We start from the raw sequence: 20,202 nt of genomic DNA on the forward strand, positions 1-20,202 counted from the left end.
TGGCTCCCCTCCGGGATGTTGGGGCGCTGACCTCTCCGAGGGGCGGCGGGCGGGGGTGGGGGCTGTTGTCTGGACAGACAGACGTCTGCGGGAGGCTCCCATTGTCTAAGCCGCACGGGTCTAATCGCTGCCAGCTCTGTGACCCTTAATGAGCTGGAGCCTCTGCTGGGAGCTGCCCTGCTTTTAGCACCGCAGCCGCAGCAGCGCGGAGCCCTAAAGCTGGGCCAGCTCCCAGCGCTGCCGAGAGCGGTGGAGGTGAGAGGGAAGACAGCGGCCCCCTGGCCAGCAGTCGCGGGGGCTAGTCCCGGCCAAGCCCGCCTCGGAGGGGAAGAGAGGGGGGGGAAACTCCTCCCCTAGCCTATCGCCTCGGCTGCCTGTTCCCGAAAGCGCCCCGGGAGCCTGCGGCGGGTGCGCTGCCGGGAGAGAAATGTGCTGCTGAGCTGGCGACACAGTGGGAGGCGGCATGGGCCAAAGTTGGGCGAAGTTGGCTCCCGGGGGCAGCCAGCGTCCAAAGGGGAGCAGCGAGGAAACAGGCAGTGCACAGGGGCGGGGGGTGGAGGGGTACCAAGGCAGCCAGCAGGGAACTAGAGAGTGCCAGGGATACGCATCCCGGGGGAGACGGGCAATAAGACGCTGTGGGTACAAAGGGAAAACCTGCCACACACGGGGAGAGCCCCCTCGCAGGGCGGCGAGTACAATGAAGAAGACATACGCGTGCGCTCCCTAGTAGGGAAAACGCCGACCTCCGAGAGGGGGGACACCCAAGGAGAGACAGGTGGGGAGCCAGACACAAGGAGGCAGGCGGGGAACCACCCGGGAACCACCGGCCAAGTGCTTTGGCTTCGCTGTTCCGCTCGTGTTTGGTGCGGATTCAACGAGGGAGCCTTTCAGAGAGCGAGTTCAGAGCGACTCAGGCGCCACAAGGAGGGTTTCCTGCGTCCGGCTCCATGCGCCACTGCGAGCTTTATTTTCGTTCCCCTTCTCCATTAACAGAAGGAGTGAATGTCTGGCCAGGCAACGCTGAGGTTACTTTTCTCCCCCCCTGTGCGTGTGTCATAATAAGGGAGCGCTGTCGTGTTTTCTCGCCGAGAATAAGAGCAGGTGTAAAATTGTAGCCGGCAGCTGGACTCAGCCTCGCTTCTTTTAGTTTCATTCTGCAGTTTGGATCCGTTGGATTAAAAGCATTGCCCCTTTTCTTTCCCCATGAAACATGGTTGTGTCTTTCCTGACAGCAGATCGGGTAGATTTTTAAGAGCGGGTCCGTAGCATCAGCCGTCTCCCTCGCTAATCAGGAGGTAATTCTCCATTAAGAACTGGGGAGGCTGGCCGAAGTAAATAAAACTTAGTTGTTTTGATCATTGTCACGCACACACAGATACACACGCGCGCGCACACACACACACACACACACACACACCGCTTTCCAGCTTGAAAAGCGCACCCCCTTGCCTTGAAATGGCACTTCAGCTTTAATGCGAGTCTAACTAGCCCGTTAAATATGATCAACATACCGTTTGCATGGAATGAAACCTTTCCCAGTCCTGATTGCTCCAAAGGGGAATCACGTCCTACCTCCTACCTTCCCAATCTTCATTCTCCCAGTGTACACACGCTTGTAATTACTGGTGATTGTGCTAATGCAACCCTGAGCAAAAGCATGCTGGTACTCTGCAGAGAGGAGCCGGGGAATACCGTTAATTTAAGGGGAATACACGTGGATTATGCTCTCTCTTTGACATGTTTGTGTTTCTACCCCCTGTAGATTCTGTGCATGGAGCACAACACTTCATGTCTGTCCTTTAACGGGCTGGTTTCCGACTCTCACGTTGCTTCCTTTTTTTTTTTTTTTTTTTTTTTTGTGCAAATGGATCATCAGGTGATCTGGGAAGAAATGATGTTTCTCTTTGAGAAACGGCGAAAGGGAAGAAAGTGAGGAAGGCGACTTGTTAGCGTTGATGTTAAACACGCCATACACTTTGGCATAATTTCTGCCGTGATTGTTTCTTACGTAACTCCCTGTATCTAACGCAGACCAGAAAAGAGTATAATATAACATCGGGCCTTCTGAGTTCTTAATTTCCTTCCTGCAATAAAACAGGGCTTGAGGCGTGATCTGTAACTTCCTTGATCATCATTTGGTTTTCTTGTTAAGAGGTTGAACGGTTCTTTTCTTAACCAAATATTTTTTTTATTTGTTCAGATGACATCCACCTCTTCACCCTCCCTTCTTTTCTTTTCATCATCAGCAAATAAAGATTAGGTGGGCAGATTATAGAAAGCATTTTCAGTCTTGTGCTGATCTTTATTCCAGAGCCTTTGTGATGATATTGATGATGATGATGGTCAAGTGGACAGTTTGATTTTTGTGTTTGGAGCTAGTTATAAAGAATCAATATTATATCAAGGGGTAACTTTCGTGATAAAGGACTTTAACCACTCTGGCTATTCATCATAAGTCTGTAGCAAGCAGATAGGTCAAAAGAAATTATATTGCACTAAAGAGTGTGTCTTCTTATCTCTCCTATACCAGGGGAATAAGGGACAAGCCGATCGATACAGTAGCTGCTGTATACTTCTTGCAATTATCAATAGCTGATTTCGTCTTTTGAGGCCTGCATCTATTAATACAAGCTAATAATAATCTTCTGAGCATATCTATAGCCAAGGGGATAAAAGTTTTATACCTGACAGCACTATTTATAGTTACTAATGTATAAGTTAGACTATTTGTATATGTATTTATCTGACTAGTCATTTCAAGTGACACATAGCTTTGTGCACAGATTGGTAAACATAAACTGGTTTGTGTGAATATTTACATATGTAGATTATATATATGTGACTGTATATATGCTTATAGCTAAATGCATAAGATCGTATGCGCAGTATATACACATGTATGAAATAATAAACTTGTATGTCTGCATAATATATTTACATGCACAATGAATTTATGTTGCAGAGAAAATATATAGCTATGTGTGTACCTTATACATATGCCACTGCCTATGCTACTTAAAAACGGTTTGTTAAATTAATATTGCATCTCCTAGGTTAAAGAACAAAAACTGATAATAGTTGGGGTTTGCTCAGTGTGAGCACGAGGCTGAGTATATCTGAATCGATGTTTACTTAGATCTGAAAGTGACATGATATTAAATAAAAGGGAAACTAACTTAAATGTTTAAGGCAAAACGTTTAGGAACGATTGTGCAGTAGACTGGTTCTATAAATCTGACGGCGGAGCTCGTTGATTTCTACAAAAAATTGTAATAGAAAAGAAACATCTTTATAATTGACATTTGACATGCTGTTTGGGTTAGGCTGTGGTAGACCAAGCACAGATTTCCCTCTGATGGAAACATTTATCATCGTGATTGCTACAGAGTGGCAGGTGGTGTTATCAATTACCTCTTCTTACCAATAATAATATTAGTATGGTAATATCTTTGCTCAAGTGAGAACGAATTAGCGGTCAGTTGTTGCAGTCTTAAACACACAAAATAGTGCCAGATTTAACCCCCCGGTCCTAAAACAAAAGTTGGGGAGAAGAGATTTCAGACTGAAAAAAAGGATAAAAGATAATAAAAATAAAGTCCTAGTGAACGCTGAATAAAATTGCTGATTCAATTTTAAAAAATAAACGGCAACATTCTGGTTGCACAAACTATCAGATCCATCTTATGTATATGTGGGCTTCTTTAATAGGTATATTAATGAAAATCGTAAATATTTATAGACATGCAGATGCAACTATGTATACTCTCCTTGTGAAATCAATTTTGCAGATACGCTTTCTTTTTTTCTCAATAACTGGTACAAATTAAAGCAAACACCTAATTATGCGTCCCATTAATGTAAAAAATACAATACTAATTGGTAAATAATATTATTAAGCAGACAAAATAATAACGTGTTGCTTCTGAAGATGAAAACACCATTGCAAAGGGAAAGACAATTAACAAATTAGATTTAATTGTAGGGGGAGAAAAGCAACTTTTGTTTTTCCATCAGTATTAAAATATTTTAATAGACCCATCAGTCATGTGGTTAAGAACGTGAGTGTGTACCGTGTGTGTTCGCACAGATATAATTCCATATACAGGTAGTTTATACACACATTTACATATTTCTATGCTCCAGTCTACTATATGTGTTCACACACGTGCACGAGAGAGATTCTCTTAATCCATTTCTCCTCAGAAGTGACCATATTTTTGTAGCCCAACTAAAGTAAATATGATTTCATACTTCAGCCTGAGAGATTAAATAGGAGAATCGTAAAAAAGTTTCCATCTAAGAGAAGTGGGGGGAGGGGTGCAGAGAGATTAGAAACCACTTTATGATAACTTTAGACTTGCATTCAGAACGTTTTTAGGTTGAGGCGGTTCAGGTAAGTCAATTGCAAAAGTTTCGAAATATGATTTGGTCGTTTACAAACCGAGGCGATCAAAGCAATCTGCTGTCTGATCTGAGGGGCAAATGCAGGTGGGATAAAAGTGATCATTTCACTCACGTCTTCCCTCTGCTGAGCCACTCAACGAAATGTGAATGTAGCCTGGGCTTAAAACGATCCAGAACTCTGCAACTTTATCAACTGCTGAAGCGTATTGCTTCTTTAAAAACAAACAAACTATAAAATGTGTCACTCGTGGTAACCCTAGAATATGTAAATGTCAAGAGATACAAATCTGGTAATTATGCCTTTCTTGCCTTTGTGATCTCCATTGTTCATTAAATATTAAAGGCTGGATTATTTAATTTTCCACTTAAAGTTTCTCTCACGTCTGGCAAAATCCTATTACACTTTTTAAGCAGAAGCCAAAATACGTTCTCGTAACATTCTCAAAGACTTGTGTTCCGCCGCACGTTGTAAGCAATGCACTTTTAACATCCCATACGGGACACCATTGTGCTACTAAGGGAGTGAAAAGACCTTGAGAAATTGCAAATGCTAAAGTTTAGGAAGAAAAAATGTTGATTGAGCAACCACAAAATCCCTTCCGAAGATGACGGGATGAAAATTGACACATTTCTGGTGCTACTGCAAGGGGGAGGGAGGGTTAGGTGGCTGTGCTAGGTTAAAGTGCAGCATCTCTGATTCCAGGCGAATGTTTCAGACACAGTCGGTAGCTGCGCGTTTTTCACCTAAAGCAAATCCGGAGAAGTTTACCTATGTGCCATCTGAAAGGAAAGATGGAAACAGAAGGTCTCCTTCCCCATTGCTCTTTCTGAAGGTTACTTTAACACTCTGAAAGCGATGATGTGTGTGTGTGTGTGTGTGTGTGTGTGTGTGTGTGTGTGTGTGTGTGTGTGTGTGTGTGTGTGTAAAAAACCTGCGTGCGTGGTCCCCTTCCTGCCAGTGGAAATTCATTGTTTAATAAGTGCTTAAGCCCTCTTCCCTTTCATATTGCAAATTTACATCAGAATTCAGTCCCCGGTGTCGCTTGTCGGTATTTTAGTTCAGAAACACTCAAGCTGACAAACTTTCCACCACAGTGGATCTGTCTCAGGAAAGTTAGAGTAGAATTTGAAGACTGCAAATGTATTTTATTTGTAAATGCAGACGGCGCTAGAAAGGAGTCGAGTTTTAAAGTCACATGAATGGAGTGTGGAAAATAGCCAACCATCTACCATAAAGCCATTTATTTCCTCTCTCCAGGTTATTTTTTTCAGGATACATTGGGGGGGCTTTTTAACCAACACCCAACATACAAAATTCTCGACAAGTGTGTGTGGCCCATAAACTGTCCAGATTGGCATAACCTGGCGCCTTCCATTTATTTTGTTTTGGTCCAAGTGGCGAAGAAACCAAAAGCAGAGCGCTAATATCACAATGCAAAAGAGAAAAGAAACTAGGCAGCAGGAGAAGTTTTCACGGAAGTCTCCTAGAGAGCCGAGGTCAGTGTATTTTAAGGACTACAATGGAAGGGAGGGGCGGATATTAGGAGAGAATCCCTTTCATTGGTTTTAGTCGTCTCTGTCCCCCATCTCCCTGGCCACAGCTCCCTTCTGTTCCGTGCAAGGTGAGCCGTTGCACTCGTGGTCCCAAACCAGGGGAGATTGGGCGAGCCAGAGGAGCAAAACAAAAAGGCGAACGGGAGCAGATCCGGGCTGTAAGTAACATTTAAGCAAGCAAAGGGAAAAAAGGGGGAGGGAGGGACGGAGAGGAGAAGAGGTGACAAAATCCCAAACACACGCACGTCGGGGGCTGGAGGGAGTGTCCGGGCGAGGATGCTGACGCAGAGGATGCTGAGGCCGTGGGTAACTAGGCGCTACATCCTAGCGGCGGCTCGCTGTTATGGGAGGTGTCTGCGCGCGTACCCCCCTCCCCATCCGGCAGACCCCCGCCCGCCACCAACTTGTGGCTTAGGTCTAGTAGTTGTGCAGTTGCCCGGGGTCGCCCACGGACACGCGCCTCGCGGGGACCATCCCCTCGCCTCCACACGCGCGAGCCCCAGGGGAAGGGGCTCGCTGCTGAGCAACTGAGGAAGCACCAGAGGGGCCGGGTGGGGGATCCCAGCCCTTCCCCGCCCGCCTTGGCTTTAAAAAAAAAGGGTGTGAGAGAGAGAGAGAGAGAGAGAGAGAGAGAGAAAAGCCGCTGTTGGGAAAGTGCCTGGCGAGAGACGCGCTGGCAGGCGGCTGGGAGCGGATCTGGCTGCGGAGCAGAGGGAGGGAGGGAGGGAGGGGGCAGGAGGAGGTGGAGAGCTGGAGCAGGAGGAGGAGCCGCCGTGTGACCCGCGCCGCTCCCAAACTTGAAAGTTTATCTGCCCGAAAGCACCGGCAGCACCGTGGGCTCGCACAGTCCTCCTGTTCCGCGGCGAGGAGGCGCTGAGTGGAGGAGCGCCGCGGCGCTCGAAGCCACAGCTCAGCTGGCGCGGGAGGCGGGGAGAGACCCAACCCGTCCCCCCGCCGCAGCACCGGCGAGTCCTAACCCCTGAGACAGCGGAGCCTGGGCTGGACCGAGCTTCTTTGCTGGAGATCAAAGCCCTGCCCAGCGCCCATGCGAGAGAGAGAGAGAGAGAGAGAGACTATTGTCAGTAGCCACCAGGGCACGACAGAGCTGAGCTGAGGCGGGGGAGAGGGCGAGCCCAGTGTCACACAACAAGTCATCGCAACCTGCGGGAGAAGAGGGGGGCAACAAACTTCCGACCCGTGGACAACAGGAAGTGAGCAGCACCCCCCGGCTCTGCTGGGCGAAAGAAGCTGCCAGACAAAGAAGGAAGGCAGGCGAGGTGAAAGCACAAACTGCCCAGGGGCTTGTGGTTTTGTTTCCCCCGCCAACCCCCAAAGTCCGCGGGGTGGGGGAAGGAGGAGTGTGGGGGGGGGGGAAGGAGAAGACGGAGGAAGAGCCCAAGACCAGCATGTGAAGCTGCAAGGCGACAGGAGGGGGAAGCAAGCGGCGCACACCCACAAAAGTTTCTCGCCTCCCGGCCAAGCCGCAAGCGAGCCCACCCGCGCGCCCGCCCAGAACTCAGATGCCAGCCCGGCTAACTTCTGGGGGAAGAGGAGCCAGGCGAGAAGAGGGCGCCGAGGGGTGCCCCCCAAAGGCCCAGGGAGCAGAAGAGAGCCACGCCAAAGCAGCCGCCGGGGGGGCGGGGAAGGCGCGCCCGAAGACCATGACCTCCCCCCACAAGTGAAGCTCGCCCCTATGTTGGGCAAAGCGTGTGCGCCCCAGAGCCCCGCGGCGCGGTGTGTGTGCGTGAGTGTGTGTGTGTCGCCGCGGCTGGGCTGGGGGCCTCTCGCCGGAGGCGCGGCTGGGGCCGGGGAGCCGCATCCTTTGGCGGAGCGAGGCGGCTAATTGCCGAGCCCCGTCCCTCATTTACATATGCAGCCTGAGTCCGCTGGAGCCGGGCCAATCCGCGCGCGCCCCCAGCACCATTAAGCGCCATGCATTATTCACCAGCCTAATTACCGAGCCCCATGCGCGATCCGCGCAGCCGCCCCGGCTCGCCGCGCACGCCCCGCAGCACCGCGCACACCCCGCCCGGCTAATCCCCCCGCTCGCTTGCTCAGTTTGTTTGTTTGGTTCCCCCCCCCCCCCTCCGCCCCGCCGCCGCCGCCGCCACCAACTCGACTTTTTCTTGGCGATCAATTATTTCCAGCCCCTTCCCCCCGGCGGCCCCCCCTCCCGCTGATGCCTCTGCAAAAAGCAGCCCCCCGAAGCCGCAGTTAGCAGCATGTCTCGGCGCAAGCAAGCCAAGCCCCAGCATCTCAAGTCGGACGAGGAGCTGCAGGCGGAGGTAGTTTCCGAGCACGGTAAGGGGCTGATGCTGCTGCGTGTCTCTGGCTGGGATGCGGCGTGCGGGGGGGGGGGGGGTCTTTTGATCGCCCGGGCTGCAGGGAGTGGGGGGTGAGAGTCGCTGGGGGGAGACACAGCGGGAAAGAAAAGTTAACAGTTCCGCCAAGTTTCCCCCCCCCCCCCCCAGGAAAGCCTCCCTCCCATCACCGCCCTGTTGGCCCTCGCGGGCCTTTTCCTCGGCGCTGGAGGGGGAGGCCTATGAGTTGCTCGGGGCTGTAGGAGTTGAGCGAGGCAGAGGGCTTGGTACCCGGGAGGGAGCTCCCCCCTCGTGCCCAGCTGGGCTCGTTTGCTCTCTCGCGTACTTACAACCAAAGAAATACCCCCCCACACACACACACCCCCACTTCCCTCCGCCGCCTCATCTCCTCCTGTTCCCAGGCAGGAAAGTTGGGAGCTGCTCCAGCTGCCGGGGGAGCTGCAGAAAGAGCCGCAAAGTGCAGCTCCGCCGGGCCGGGATGCGCAGCGCGGCTCAGAGCAGCCTGGTTCTAGCCCCACTCCCAACAATCAGCCCCCACCCTCCCCATTGCCACAGGGCGCCCTGTCCAGATCGCAAGGGCAAAGCGTGGCTAGGTGGGAAGGTTTTGCCTTTCTGCACCTCTGACCTCCCCCCCGCCCCCCGCAGAAGGGGGTTTGGGGAGGGACAGGGAGAAGGAGACAGCCCTTAGGGGGTAAGGGACATAGCTGGGTTGGGGAAGTTGGCTGGCTGGTCTCGCTTGTACCTTCCCACTCTGGTAGCTCTGCTCCCCATCTCCGTTCCGTTCCTCCGGGCTCTGCTCTGATTCATATTAGTCCTAATGACTACAAACGATCACTGCCACCATCAGCTTTCACAACAGCCGCATGGAGTGGGGAAGGGTTATTTTTCCCATCCATCGCCATGACTCCCCCACAAACATACGCACAGAGGCACGTATGTCTGGTTTAATATTGCTAGAGTGCCCAAACAGTGGTAAACTAGTGGCCCGGAGTTGTAGTGATCCTTCTCCCCCTGTCTGCAATCACACTTTTAAAATGGTGTTTCAAACTTCTTAAATATAGAATTATCATTACTGAACAGATGTACAATTTGCAAAGGATTCTACAGTCCTCACTTTTCCTTGGGTAGATTCAGAATTTCCACTAGAAAGTTTTCTTTTCCTTCTTCCATACAATTTATGTATTTAGTTTCCTGCATAACCAGTAAGCGTAACACTTTCTAGTCTCCCCTTTCCTTTATTTTACCAAAATAACATGCAAAAAAAAACCCCACACTTCTTTATCCTTGTGTTTCAAAACTGGAATTAATTACAAGTTGCATGGTGGGGGGGGAGAGAGAGAAAGGGGCATGGAAGTTAGAACCTAAAGAAGATTTTGAATTATTGTATCTGAACTTCATAACTTGAAGCTTAGAGTAGTGTGAACCCACTTCATCAGGTTAAAACATCTGTCAGATTGGCAAATCTTCAAACCCAGGACTGCCACCACCTCTTTCTCCTTCCCAGGGTATTTGAGGGGGGAGGGAGGAAAAGGGAGGGTTGATCTCCACTGTCCAGGGAAGGAAGGAAAAGGAGCTGCTACCACTTCTGGAAAGCCTTTTGGATACTGACAATAAGAGACAGGCAAGGAAATGCTTCTTTCTGTTACACCTGAAGAACAAAACATTGTGTATTTTTATTTTACTTTAGTGAAGCATGGCAGAGGCAGTATGAAAATTAAATTGAAATTATTTGTGATTGTGGAAACAAGATTAATTAAACACAGTGTCTATTGGGAGGTTCTTGGTTTAAGATTTTCTCATGTACAAACTTTTAAATGTTTGGCCTCCATTTCAGGATGGGGTGGGGGAAAACACTGCATTAGCTCATTATGTGGCCTCTGGTGAGTTAAAATATTGAAGAAAATTCTTAAACTATTTTTGTTTTGCTTTGTTTCATGAGTCTTATCTATGTAGCCATGTCACCCGAGATTAGAACAGGAGATATGCTAAAAAGAAACGCTTGCATATGGTGGGTAGATTAAGCACAAAGAATCTTTTTGTCATGGAAATATTTTTTTTGGTTTTGTTTTGTTTACTTCATCACATAGAATTTCTCACACTTGGTTTGTTTTGTATTGCCCTCAATGACTACATGATCAAATGAATGGATTTATTTCTGCCGAATGAGAAAGACAGTCTTTCCATCAAAAGGACTACATTGCATCCCAGTGAGGAATTTTAAAGCGTTATTATTGTGGTCTCTGAATAGCTCAAAATCGGCTTTCACAGCAGCCCTAAAATGCAACAATGTAAATACTTCTCAGCCTTAGAAGGCTGTTATCAAAATGTGCTGTGTCCCCTTTTATTAAAACATATTTAAATTAATGGAATGAAAACCCTGGTAGTTAACAATAAAAAAGCTGGAGCAGTGTTATTGGTTTTTCACTTTCATTTCAGAAATGTGAACAAGGTGAACTTAATAGTGTAAACAAGTTGAAGGATATATAGTGTACATTTGTGTAGTGTAAATCATTTGCGCTTTATAAAAACAAAATACAAATATTGCTACATTTAAAATAATTTAAAAGGTCAAATATAGTTAGGAGTACAAAGAAGATCTTAGAATTAAATCATGTCTTTCAAGTCAGTGCTTTTCATTTCCATTTGCAGTTATAATCAAGATATTGCCACAGTTCCTGAACATATTTTGCAACAGGCCAAAAATAGTCTGTCCAGGACAGAACAGAGGAGGAGTCGTTTTGTAGTTTTGTTGGGGAATGGGGGGTTTAAAGCAAATAAAGTAACAATTCTTTTATTTTTGTATTCTTTTACGTATTTTAGAGTATTTACATTCTGTGATGGAAATTATTGATAACCCAATATTAAGTTGAAGATTATTTATTTAATGTAAGCATATATATTTAATATCATTTTCAAAACATGGTTTTTTAAGTGGAGTATTTTAAGTGAATGTTCTCTAGGTATTTTACTAATTGTAAGTAAAACTGAACAGAAGCAAAGGTAAATCTGACAGTTTGGAAAACAGAATGGAAGATAAACAGCAGGTTGTATTTAAAGTTATATGGAGGCCAGTCAACTTAGATGGCAATGTTACAGTGGAAGCTTTGGAATTATAGTAAATAATTTCTGAAGTCAGTTTGGATGACAGCACAATGCAGCTGAGTTCAAACAACAAAACAGTGTGAGTATGGGCAGTCTGGTGAGAAAGTGTTTGAAATCTGAAGATAATTGACAATGTGATGAGCTACAAATTTACTTTAGAAATTCATTTAAAATGATTTTTAATGTGGACAGATAAAATATGCCTTTCGTAAACTGGAAAAGAAATATATGCAAACAACTAGTAATGATAGATTAATTAGCCAGATATATTGTATAATAATGAACAAAAAGATATTTGTTCACATAACATTTTAAGGATGCCATATTGAAACAAAATGATGGAAATCATTTACAAAGAGAGACAGAGGAATTGAAAAAACTGCTGTCGATAGTAAACAGAATATGCTCTTCCTGCATAAGAAAACATATATTTCTAGTATTTTAAATTTCTAGCAGTACTGTTTTTCCTAAATCAACAGATTACAGGCTATTAAAAATTATGTCCTGCTAAAGAAAAGAGAACTATTACAGGCATATTTACTCAGATTAATTCATGTTACTAAGTGAAGAAATGTGAGCTTAGCATTTTAAAAGTAGGAATAACTAAAGGAAGTTTTCATAATGTTAAAAAAGTGATTCCAGTGTTGCTATTCTAAAGTTCTAATAAGAGTAACTATGGCAATTGATGCTTTGGACTGTTTTCATTCTAAGCTAATGGCTGAGATGTATTGTTTGTTTTGAAGGGAAAGGAGTACTTTAAAGGAAGGAAGGAATGGCAATCTTTGACTATGAATTTGCAACCTAATGCCTGCTTATTAAAAATACTGGACATTATTACATTGACAAGTGGGGGAAATTTTACATTTGTGAAATACATAATACATTCTACTGCCTGTATCTTGTGAATGCTGGTGAAATGGACTGTCACTGTGTGTATTTTAACATCTATTAGCTGCACTCATACAGTTTTTTGTGGGGGGTTTTTTTTTTTTTTTGCTGTTATATATAATTACATCAATTCAGTGTAATTAGTTTTTCTTTAAAAAATTGTATTTGATATATGTGCGTCTATAAATTCAGCACATATCTTACAAGAATGAGCATACACCTGCATTAAAAATATAAAAAACAAACAATAAAAAACCCAAGAGTTTACTTCATAAAATTTTAGAAACACAAAATATTTTTTTCTCTAGAAATTGAAAGGTGACAGTAAGCTTGAAACTCCTCTAGTTTTGTAAACACTTTTTTTGAAGCAACAGCGATTCAAAAAGAGATTGCTTACTTATTTTGAAAAATAATATTTTAAGCTAAAACAAAAATATTGCTAATTAATTATCAGTGTAATGGGAAAGGATAAATGATATTGTTTGCTTAAGTTCTCTTTGAATTCTTGTACATATTCCATCTACAAACTTTGTATCATATAATTTTGTTGATAATTTTGATTTTGTTCAGAGAGAACAAAGGAAAAATGTATTAATTAAAATCAGGAATTATTTAACAAGTTAATTGTTTTATCCAAAATGATAGCAAAAAGGCAAAAGTAGGTCAGATTTCACTTTGTGTTGCCAGTCTCAGGAAGTTTTACCATTGATCTTGAGGTGATCATATGGATATTTTTCCTTTCTTTAGAAAATGTGTAAAGGTGCCACACTGGCGTCTGTGTAATAATTATCAGCAGGCTACTAATATGATTAAATGTAAATGTTGGTAACTTGTACTTTCTAAAATATTTGGAAAAAAATTATTCAAGCAATTTGAAAAAATATTCAAGCAGTTAATATTGAAGTTTATTTTTAAATACAAATTTATTTTAAAAAATCATGTCCATAAACTGTTTTTCAGAAGCAGAATTTCAGTCCTAGATGATTTTTTTGTTTTGTTTTGTTTTTGTTTTGTTAGTTTTTGTTGGGGTTTTTTGGGTTTTTTTTTTGTTTTTTTTAGGGGCAGGAGTGTATTTGGTTTTTTGTTTGTTTGTTTTTCCTCCTATATGATTTGTTGACTGATTGCCAAACTGGAACAAGCATAATCTGTAGACTGTCCCTTGACTCAGGAGGTGTCAGGTTTTTTTTTTATAATAAAGCAGATTCGATATGATATTTTAAAAGTTCAGTTCTGACATTACATACAAAATAAAGCATACATGAAACATTTCAACCAGAATATTTCATCAGTAAGCTGACAGTAATGTTCTATAACTTTTCAGAGGAAATAATGTTAAATTGAGTTATAATTATATATTTTTGTTGCGCAGCACATTTCAATGTAGAGGGCCAAAGTCCTGCTTACTTTACCCTCGCAAACCCTCCCACTCGATTTTATAGGCATTTTCCATGATTAAATTGAGCAGAATTTAAACCATAATGTACTTTTAGAGTCAGGTTTAAGTGTTGTGCTGTTGCACATAGTTTCCTTTCTCCTGAAGGTATGTAGGAGGGAATATTGAAAATTAGAAGAGAGAGAAAAATCATGCCATATATGAATGGTGGAAAACAAAAAATCATGAACTTTTAACATTATTATTTTAAATAACTGAGCACAGTAGCACTGGGTTTGAGGTTTTTGTTCTGACTTACTATGCACAATATTAATATACCCACACAACATTCATATCAGTATTTTCCTAATTTTCTTAATGTTGATTTTGTTAATATTGTGCCCTCTCCCTCCCCACAAAAAATCAAAACTCCCTGGGTTGGAAACTACACCAATAAATAATACCTCTGACAATGTTAAGAGAATATTTTACAATGTATGTCTTTTTCAGTCCACACTTACACAGGTTAAGTTTTGTGTTCAAGACCACCCCTTTTGTATTTTCTGTGCCAGTGTACTTTAGAAAGTCTGTTTGGTATCAGTGAAAAGGTGGGATTGCACCGAGTGCCAACAAGCTTCCGAAGGACTCTCCCTGAGGGTGGGTAGTTAGAAGTGCTTTAACAAGGCTTGCTGATTTAACCTTTGCCTGCTTTGCCCTGCCAGGGGTGGCCACTAGATGTCAAGCTCATAATACAATTAGTACATCTGTGCAGTTGACCTTGGCAGCACGGCTTATCACTGTTCTGTTAAGTGTTAACACTGAATTTGAGTGTTAACTAGAGATCCCTGTGAGTTTGCTACATGCTGTACAACTTATCAAATGCCCATCTAGTTTGGGACAAGTGTTTACAGTTCTTAAAGACGGCAAAGAGTTTCCTTTTGTGTGGCCTTGCATCCTTGAACTGCTTAATTAACCCTGCAGGTGCCACAGCACTTTTGTTTCAATTAATCAAAACAGTCTTATTATTCACTATTTCAGGAGAGCCCTCCAAATAGCTTGATTTGGTAATTCCATTGTATTATTTTATATCTCTGAAATAATATGTTTCATAAACTGCGGATTACTAGTAGCAATAGGTTTGTTTTGCTTTTTATGCAGCGTTAGTTATCCCACACAACACTGGAATACAGGGAATGGCAAATAAGCAAAATGACTGAGCTACATAATTAGCAGTGAATTACTTGAGGTTTTGACCCTCCAGTCTCTTGTGCACGTGAGTAACTTTTACTCGCAGAAGTAGTGAATAGTAACTTAAGCGTTTGTGTTCATTTCTCTTGTGCAGAAGCCTTTGCAGGATTGGGCTTAGAATTGGCTTCTCATATGTGTAAACACAGACTGGCCATTCTTTCAGTGTTTGCTCAGACATTGGCCTGTTTTATTTTCAGAGTTAGGCAGCCTAATATTACATTTATGTAGTTTAAGACTTAGTTAATCATCAACTCTCTGAAACAAGGAAATTATGTAAAAGCCCAGTGTTTTATTACATTCTTTAGCCTTATTTGATTTTGTACTTTTTTCAGTACTGGCTATTTCAGAGTAATCAACCTTGAAACTGCAAGGATGCCTAATTTAAAAAAAAAATTGTATTTTCAAAAAGTTATGTTTGTGTATATTTAAATATACCCATATATATCATATCAACCAACTGAATAGTTTATTATATAGAGTCTTGAAAACATAACAAATATCTTATTATTTGGTACCTTGTCTTCTGCAATGTGTTCCGAATATTTGTGGATGTGGAAGGGATGCAACATTCACATAAATACATAACAGCCCTACTGTTTTAGATAACTAGTGCTTCATTGCACAAATTAGAAATTGCAGACGTTTTAAACAGAAGACAGTGACTGTGCCACAGGTGGCTGTTACTTAACAAATTCTGAGGTTTAGGCCACTGAATAGATCAAGCTAAGTGTGTCAGGTCAGTGCAAGTTTTTGCATAGCAAGAGTGCCCTCCACTGTTCAAATCCATATTAACAGCTTTTTTGTGGGCTGTGAAAAAGGACAGAAAAATTTTCTATTGAGTCTGGAATTTCTTCTCCATTGTTAAACACAGTAGGGGTCTCTATTTATCTCCTCCTGTTTCACAGCTTGGGCTCAGTATGTGATAATTCATCTTTCTTTATGGGATTCAAAGCTATCGTAAAGAGTTAAAAAGAATTAATTTGCAAGAAAATAAATGTCTTCTAACAATTTAAGAAAACTTTTAAAATGCTTTGTACATTTTAGGAGATAAAGCAAAAGCAAAAAGTAGTAATATTGTTCTCAAGGATCAATCAATTGAAAGGTTACTGGCTCATGGGAAAGTTAATATTTTTGAAAGAAAATAGTTTTAATATGTTTTATATAGATTTTTAACAAATAAAATTTGTGCTTGGAAAATGTTTTTCTACTCGGACAAAATGAATTATAAATATTCGTCCAGCTCTCTATTTCACTAATCTTTAATAATTGGGAAGCATATTAGTAAGATCTTTTGCTACAGATACAAACAAAACTGCTAAGACCTGCAATTTGAAACAACTATTAGATTTGCACACAAGAACTTTCTACATCTACATGTTGTGATAAGAGGACATTTTTATCTTTAACTGATGTGACATTCTGAGTTACATTAATGAAAAAGGTAATTTGTCTTTTGATTAAACTTCTTTATAATTCATATGCTGCTTCCCCAAAAAAGATTGGTAGTTTTAACTTCATACATTTGAAGTGCATACACTTTTAAAGATAATTAAAGATTTTCTGTTGTTACACTAGTCTCTGTAACTGTACCTGATTCACAACTGCAGCTTTTTCGCTGCCAATATTTTTAATATTGCATGTGATCTGAAATGTTTTAGAATGTATTTTGTTTGACAAATTTCTTGGGACTTATCACAATATATTTCATTGGTTTAAAATTTAAGTAACTAACATTTAAAAGTATACTAATTCTTAAAAAAAGAGTTTTCTGTCACTTTCATTGTTTTATCTAATTCTGTTGTGAAAGTATGTACAATTACGAAGCACACAATTTAAGGCTTTTATTATGCCACTGGGACAAAAATCTATAGGAAAATAATTATATTGCCAGAGAACATTACTTTACATTGGTAGGATCCCCAATGCTTTTCAAGTCATTCATATGCAGAACTAGAAGTGATTTTTATTAATAATAATAATAATATAATAAAAAAACTAAAATAGTGACAGAGTTTTGGATTTTTTCACATTGTAAAACAGTTTGTCCTAAACAGCATGCATTTAGGAGTTATTCTTACTATTGTAGATTGAAATACTTAATTTAAGGACATTTCAGAACCATATTTAGTACTGCGGAAACATCCATGTGTTATCTTTTCTCTCACAGGTGTTGAAAATACTTTAGCTTTCCAGTAGTATGTATGAGAACTGTCCTATTGTAAAAATACAAGACACTTGAAATAGGGTCTACAATCCCTATAGATGTATTTATAAACCCTACAAATGTATCTACATATAGGGTTCATAGATGTGCCTGTTTTTTTCCCTAACATAACACATTTCGTCATGTTTAACTGAAGGCATCACTATGATATTTAAGTCATTTTCCCACCCACTGTTTCTCTCAGATTCCAGGAAAGAAGATTACCATTGTAGTCCATATAGAGATGCATTGCTTGAAGCATGAACAGCTTTTGATGAGTACATCTAGTAAAATAAAATTCTTTCCACGTTAACACCTAGTTCCTCCCAAATAGTACCAATAAAGCACACTAAGAGTGAAAGATACTACAATAACAAAAATGTCTTCCTCAAAACATCTTAATATAAATTTACCTGAAAACAAATGTCCAGACCCTCATTTGGAATAAGCTGACATCCATCTATTGAAGTCAATGTAGTTACAGTGATATTTACACAAGCTGAAGATCTGGCCCTAACTATCTTTGTGGATGTGTTGGCTACAAATTTTCGCTGGCTTTCAAAAAGGAACCCTCATTTACTGTACATTTATTTTGCATCCCTTGGCCATTAGCAGCTTCTGATAACTGTTAATTGTTGAACTGCAAATGAGAAAAATAAAATAATGGAGAGGTTTGTGGTTCAGTCCCTGAAGTTCAAACTCTAGTAAAATTGATATTCAACTCCAGCTGCTTTAGTAACAAGGTCTTGCAAGATTAAGCAACTACTGTAGCAACTTAAAGTCCATGTAAAACTTCATTGTAATAGCACTTCCACTATAAAATCAAAATAAGTATTGTTTTCAACAGTAATAAAAATGTAAAATTCTGCATTAATTTAATCATTTTTACTTTAAAAATGGAAAAGTGAAGGCAAATTGTAAAACATAAAGCAAATGCAAAATAAATTACTAAAGTATTCTACCAGCAGTCTAGACTAATATAAAAACCCAACTTCTTGGCTTAATATTATGACATATTTAAAAGGATGAACAGTCTGGAATGTGATAAAATGGTGAGATGAATTCCCTCAAAAATTCAGCTATTCATATAAGTATTATTCTAGAATTTTATCAGACCACAAAGTATACTATTTCTGGTAAATATAGGCAACATGGAGCAATCTACTTTTCAGCAGAAACAAAAATCAGTGGCATAATACGGTACTTTTTATTTTTTTAAACTAAGTAAAAAACATAACATATATTTAATTCCAGTAATTGCTTTTTGTTTCTAAAGAATAGTTAGAGCTTGCTATTTTCACTTACATAGTTCTTTTTCAAAGTGTCGGTATGGGGCCTGATCTTAAAAATGGTTACTTGCATGACTAGCCCAATTTACTTCAGTGGTAGTCCTTGCTTAAGTAAGACTTACTCACTCAAGTACGGGCTTGCAGAATTGAATGCATAGCCTGTAATTCTGGAAAGCATCTCAGCACTCAGTGAAGGTGCTGTACAATCGTTCAATAATGTCTGTCAGATTAATTTTTCTTACAATTAATAACATTTGCTTATCAGTATAGAAAGTGAAGCGTTGGGAAAGGTTACTAGTATTTTTGGTGACTGGCTTTTAAAAAGAATATCAGAAAGAATATCAAATGGCTTTCTTTTCACATTTGTTGGGTTCATTATTTGTGTGTTTGGGAGTTTATTTTAAAAAGTTACTTTCTATACCACTTTTTTTAAAATGCTATTTTGGAAAATCTCTTATTTTTAAAAATAAGATGACTATACCTTGCTCTATAGTTTGAAAAGTATTCTGGATATTTATATTCCCGTTGTTTTATTGGAAGGGAATCCAAAAGGCAGAGTTTTTCTCCAGTCTTTGAGGGGCCCAACATGGAACTCAATGGGAGGCTTGCCATCAATTTCAGTGGGAGCAAGAGTGGGCTTTAATAGTCTAACAGTATTATTGTATTATATTTCATATTTTCAGTCGAGGGGATACACTTGAAATATAAAATGTTGCTTTTCTGGAGTTCTGCATTAGTGTGTCAGGTTGGTTGTACCACTGATGTATTAGAGATCCATGTTGATAATCTGTACAGTGGTTTAGACATCTATTGAAAGCTTATTTCCCTGTATTTCTTAGTTATCACATTCTAAATCACAAAACTGTCTCTAATTTAGAAATAAAATATGTTTTGAAATAACTAGAACACTTTCAAATTTGGATTTAATGATTATTGTACTTTGTCTGAAATAATTATGGGGTTTGCATTTGAGCAATTCATTCTAGATTAGGGAACTGCCAGATTTTAATGGTTGTAGTATGAGTATCCATCACAAATGGCTGAATTCTGTTGTGCAAGATTTGTTCAGAGGAAGACCTCCCTATTGGGGGAAAAATAGTGATATTTAGTTAAAATGTTAATAAGAGAAATAATCAGGTTAGACACTGTTAGGAAGTATCCCACCCTGCTAAATAAATAGGAGAGGGAAGGGAGAAGACCTTTGTCCAAACTCCCCGTATGGAGACGAACACTGGAAAAACTACATACATTCAAAGCTCACAAAGGACTCAATCTGCACTCTTTAATCAGACAACTCTCCCATAGCACTCAGTGGGTGCTGGGTATGGGCTACATGATCAAGATCCAAGACTGTTAAAACATAAATCTGTATTGTAAATAAAGATTTGTTTGAATTGTTTTGTTCAGAGAAACTTGGGAGAAAAGTGCTACTATAATGTGAGAGCAAAACAAGAACACTGGACTGACATGCTTATTCTTCTAGTCTGTGTGCTTTCCAAAACGTGAAGAGCTTCTTTTCTATAATTACATTGAAAGTAGGTTTTTGTAAGAATAACTTTTTAAATATATTTAATAGTACAGTATTTCAGAATGCCTCTGGCAATACCATTTGCACCCATTTTCCACAACGAATCATGCTGCCATGGTTTATATTGATATTTTACATTAAAATATCAATTTATAAAATGTCATTTTGTATGTATGTTAGCTGGGTGGTGTTTAGTCATAGCTAAGGATTATACCATTGAAGCTAATTAATGTATGAGTGTCAGTATTGCAGGCAAAAGCCCTGAATAATAAGGTTTATATTTAAATGTGTTT

At 41.0% G+C, this 20,202-nt stretch overlaps 1 protein-coding gene across 4 annotated transcripts in view; it reads left to right on the top strand.

Annotated features, from left to right (window-relative positions):
* The first annotated feature begins 6,661 nt into the window (after nt 1-6,661).
* SALL3 (spalt like transcription factor 3) overlaps nt 6,662-20,202 on the top strand; it is a 28,931-nt gene continuing 15,390 nt past the window's right edge. The window contains exon 1 of one of the 4 annotated variants that reach the window (XM_075921102.2): nt 6,662-8,259. In XM_075921102.2, the coding sequence (XP_075777217.1) occupies nt 8,181-8,259 (79 nt within the window). In that variant the 5' untranslated portion in view covers nt 6,662-8,180. The remainder of the gene's footprint in view (nt 8,260-20,202) is intronic. The other 3 variants (XM_089776350.1, XM_075921101.2, XM_075921099.2) reach the window with 3 other exon arrangements.

This window comes from Pelodiscus sinensis, chromosome 2 (genome assembly GCF_052426305.1).
Source record: "Pelodiscus sinensis isolate ZL-2025 chromosome 2, ASM5242630v1, whole genome shotgun sequence".
NCBI lineage: Eukaryota > Metazoa > Chordata > Testudines > Trionychidae > Pelodiscus > Pelodiscus sinensis.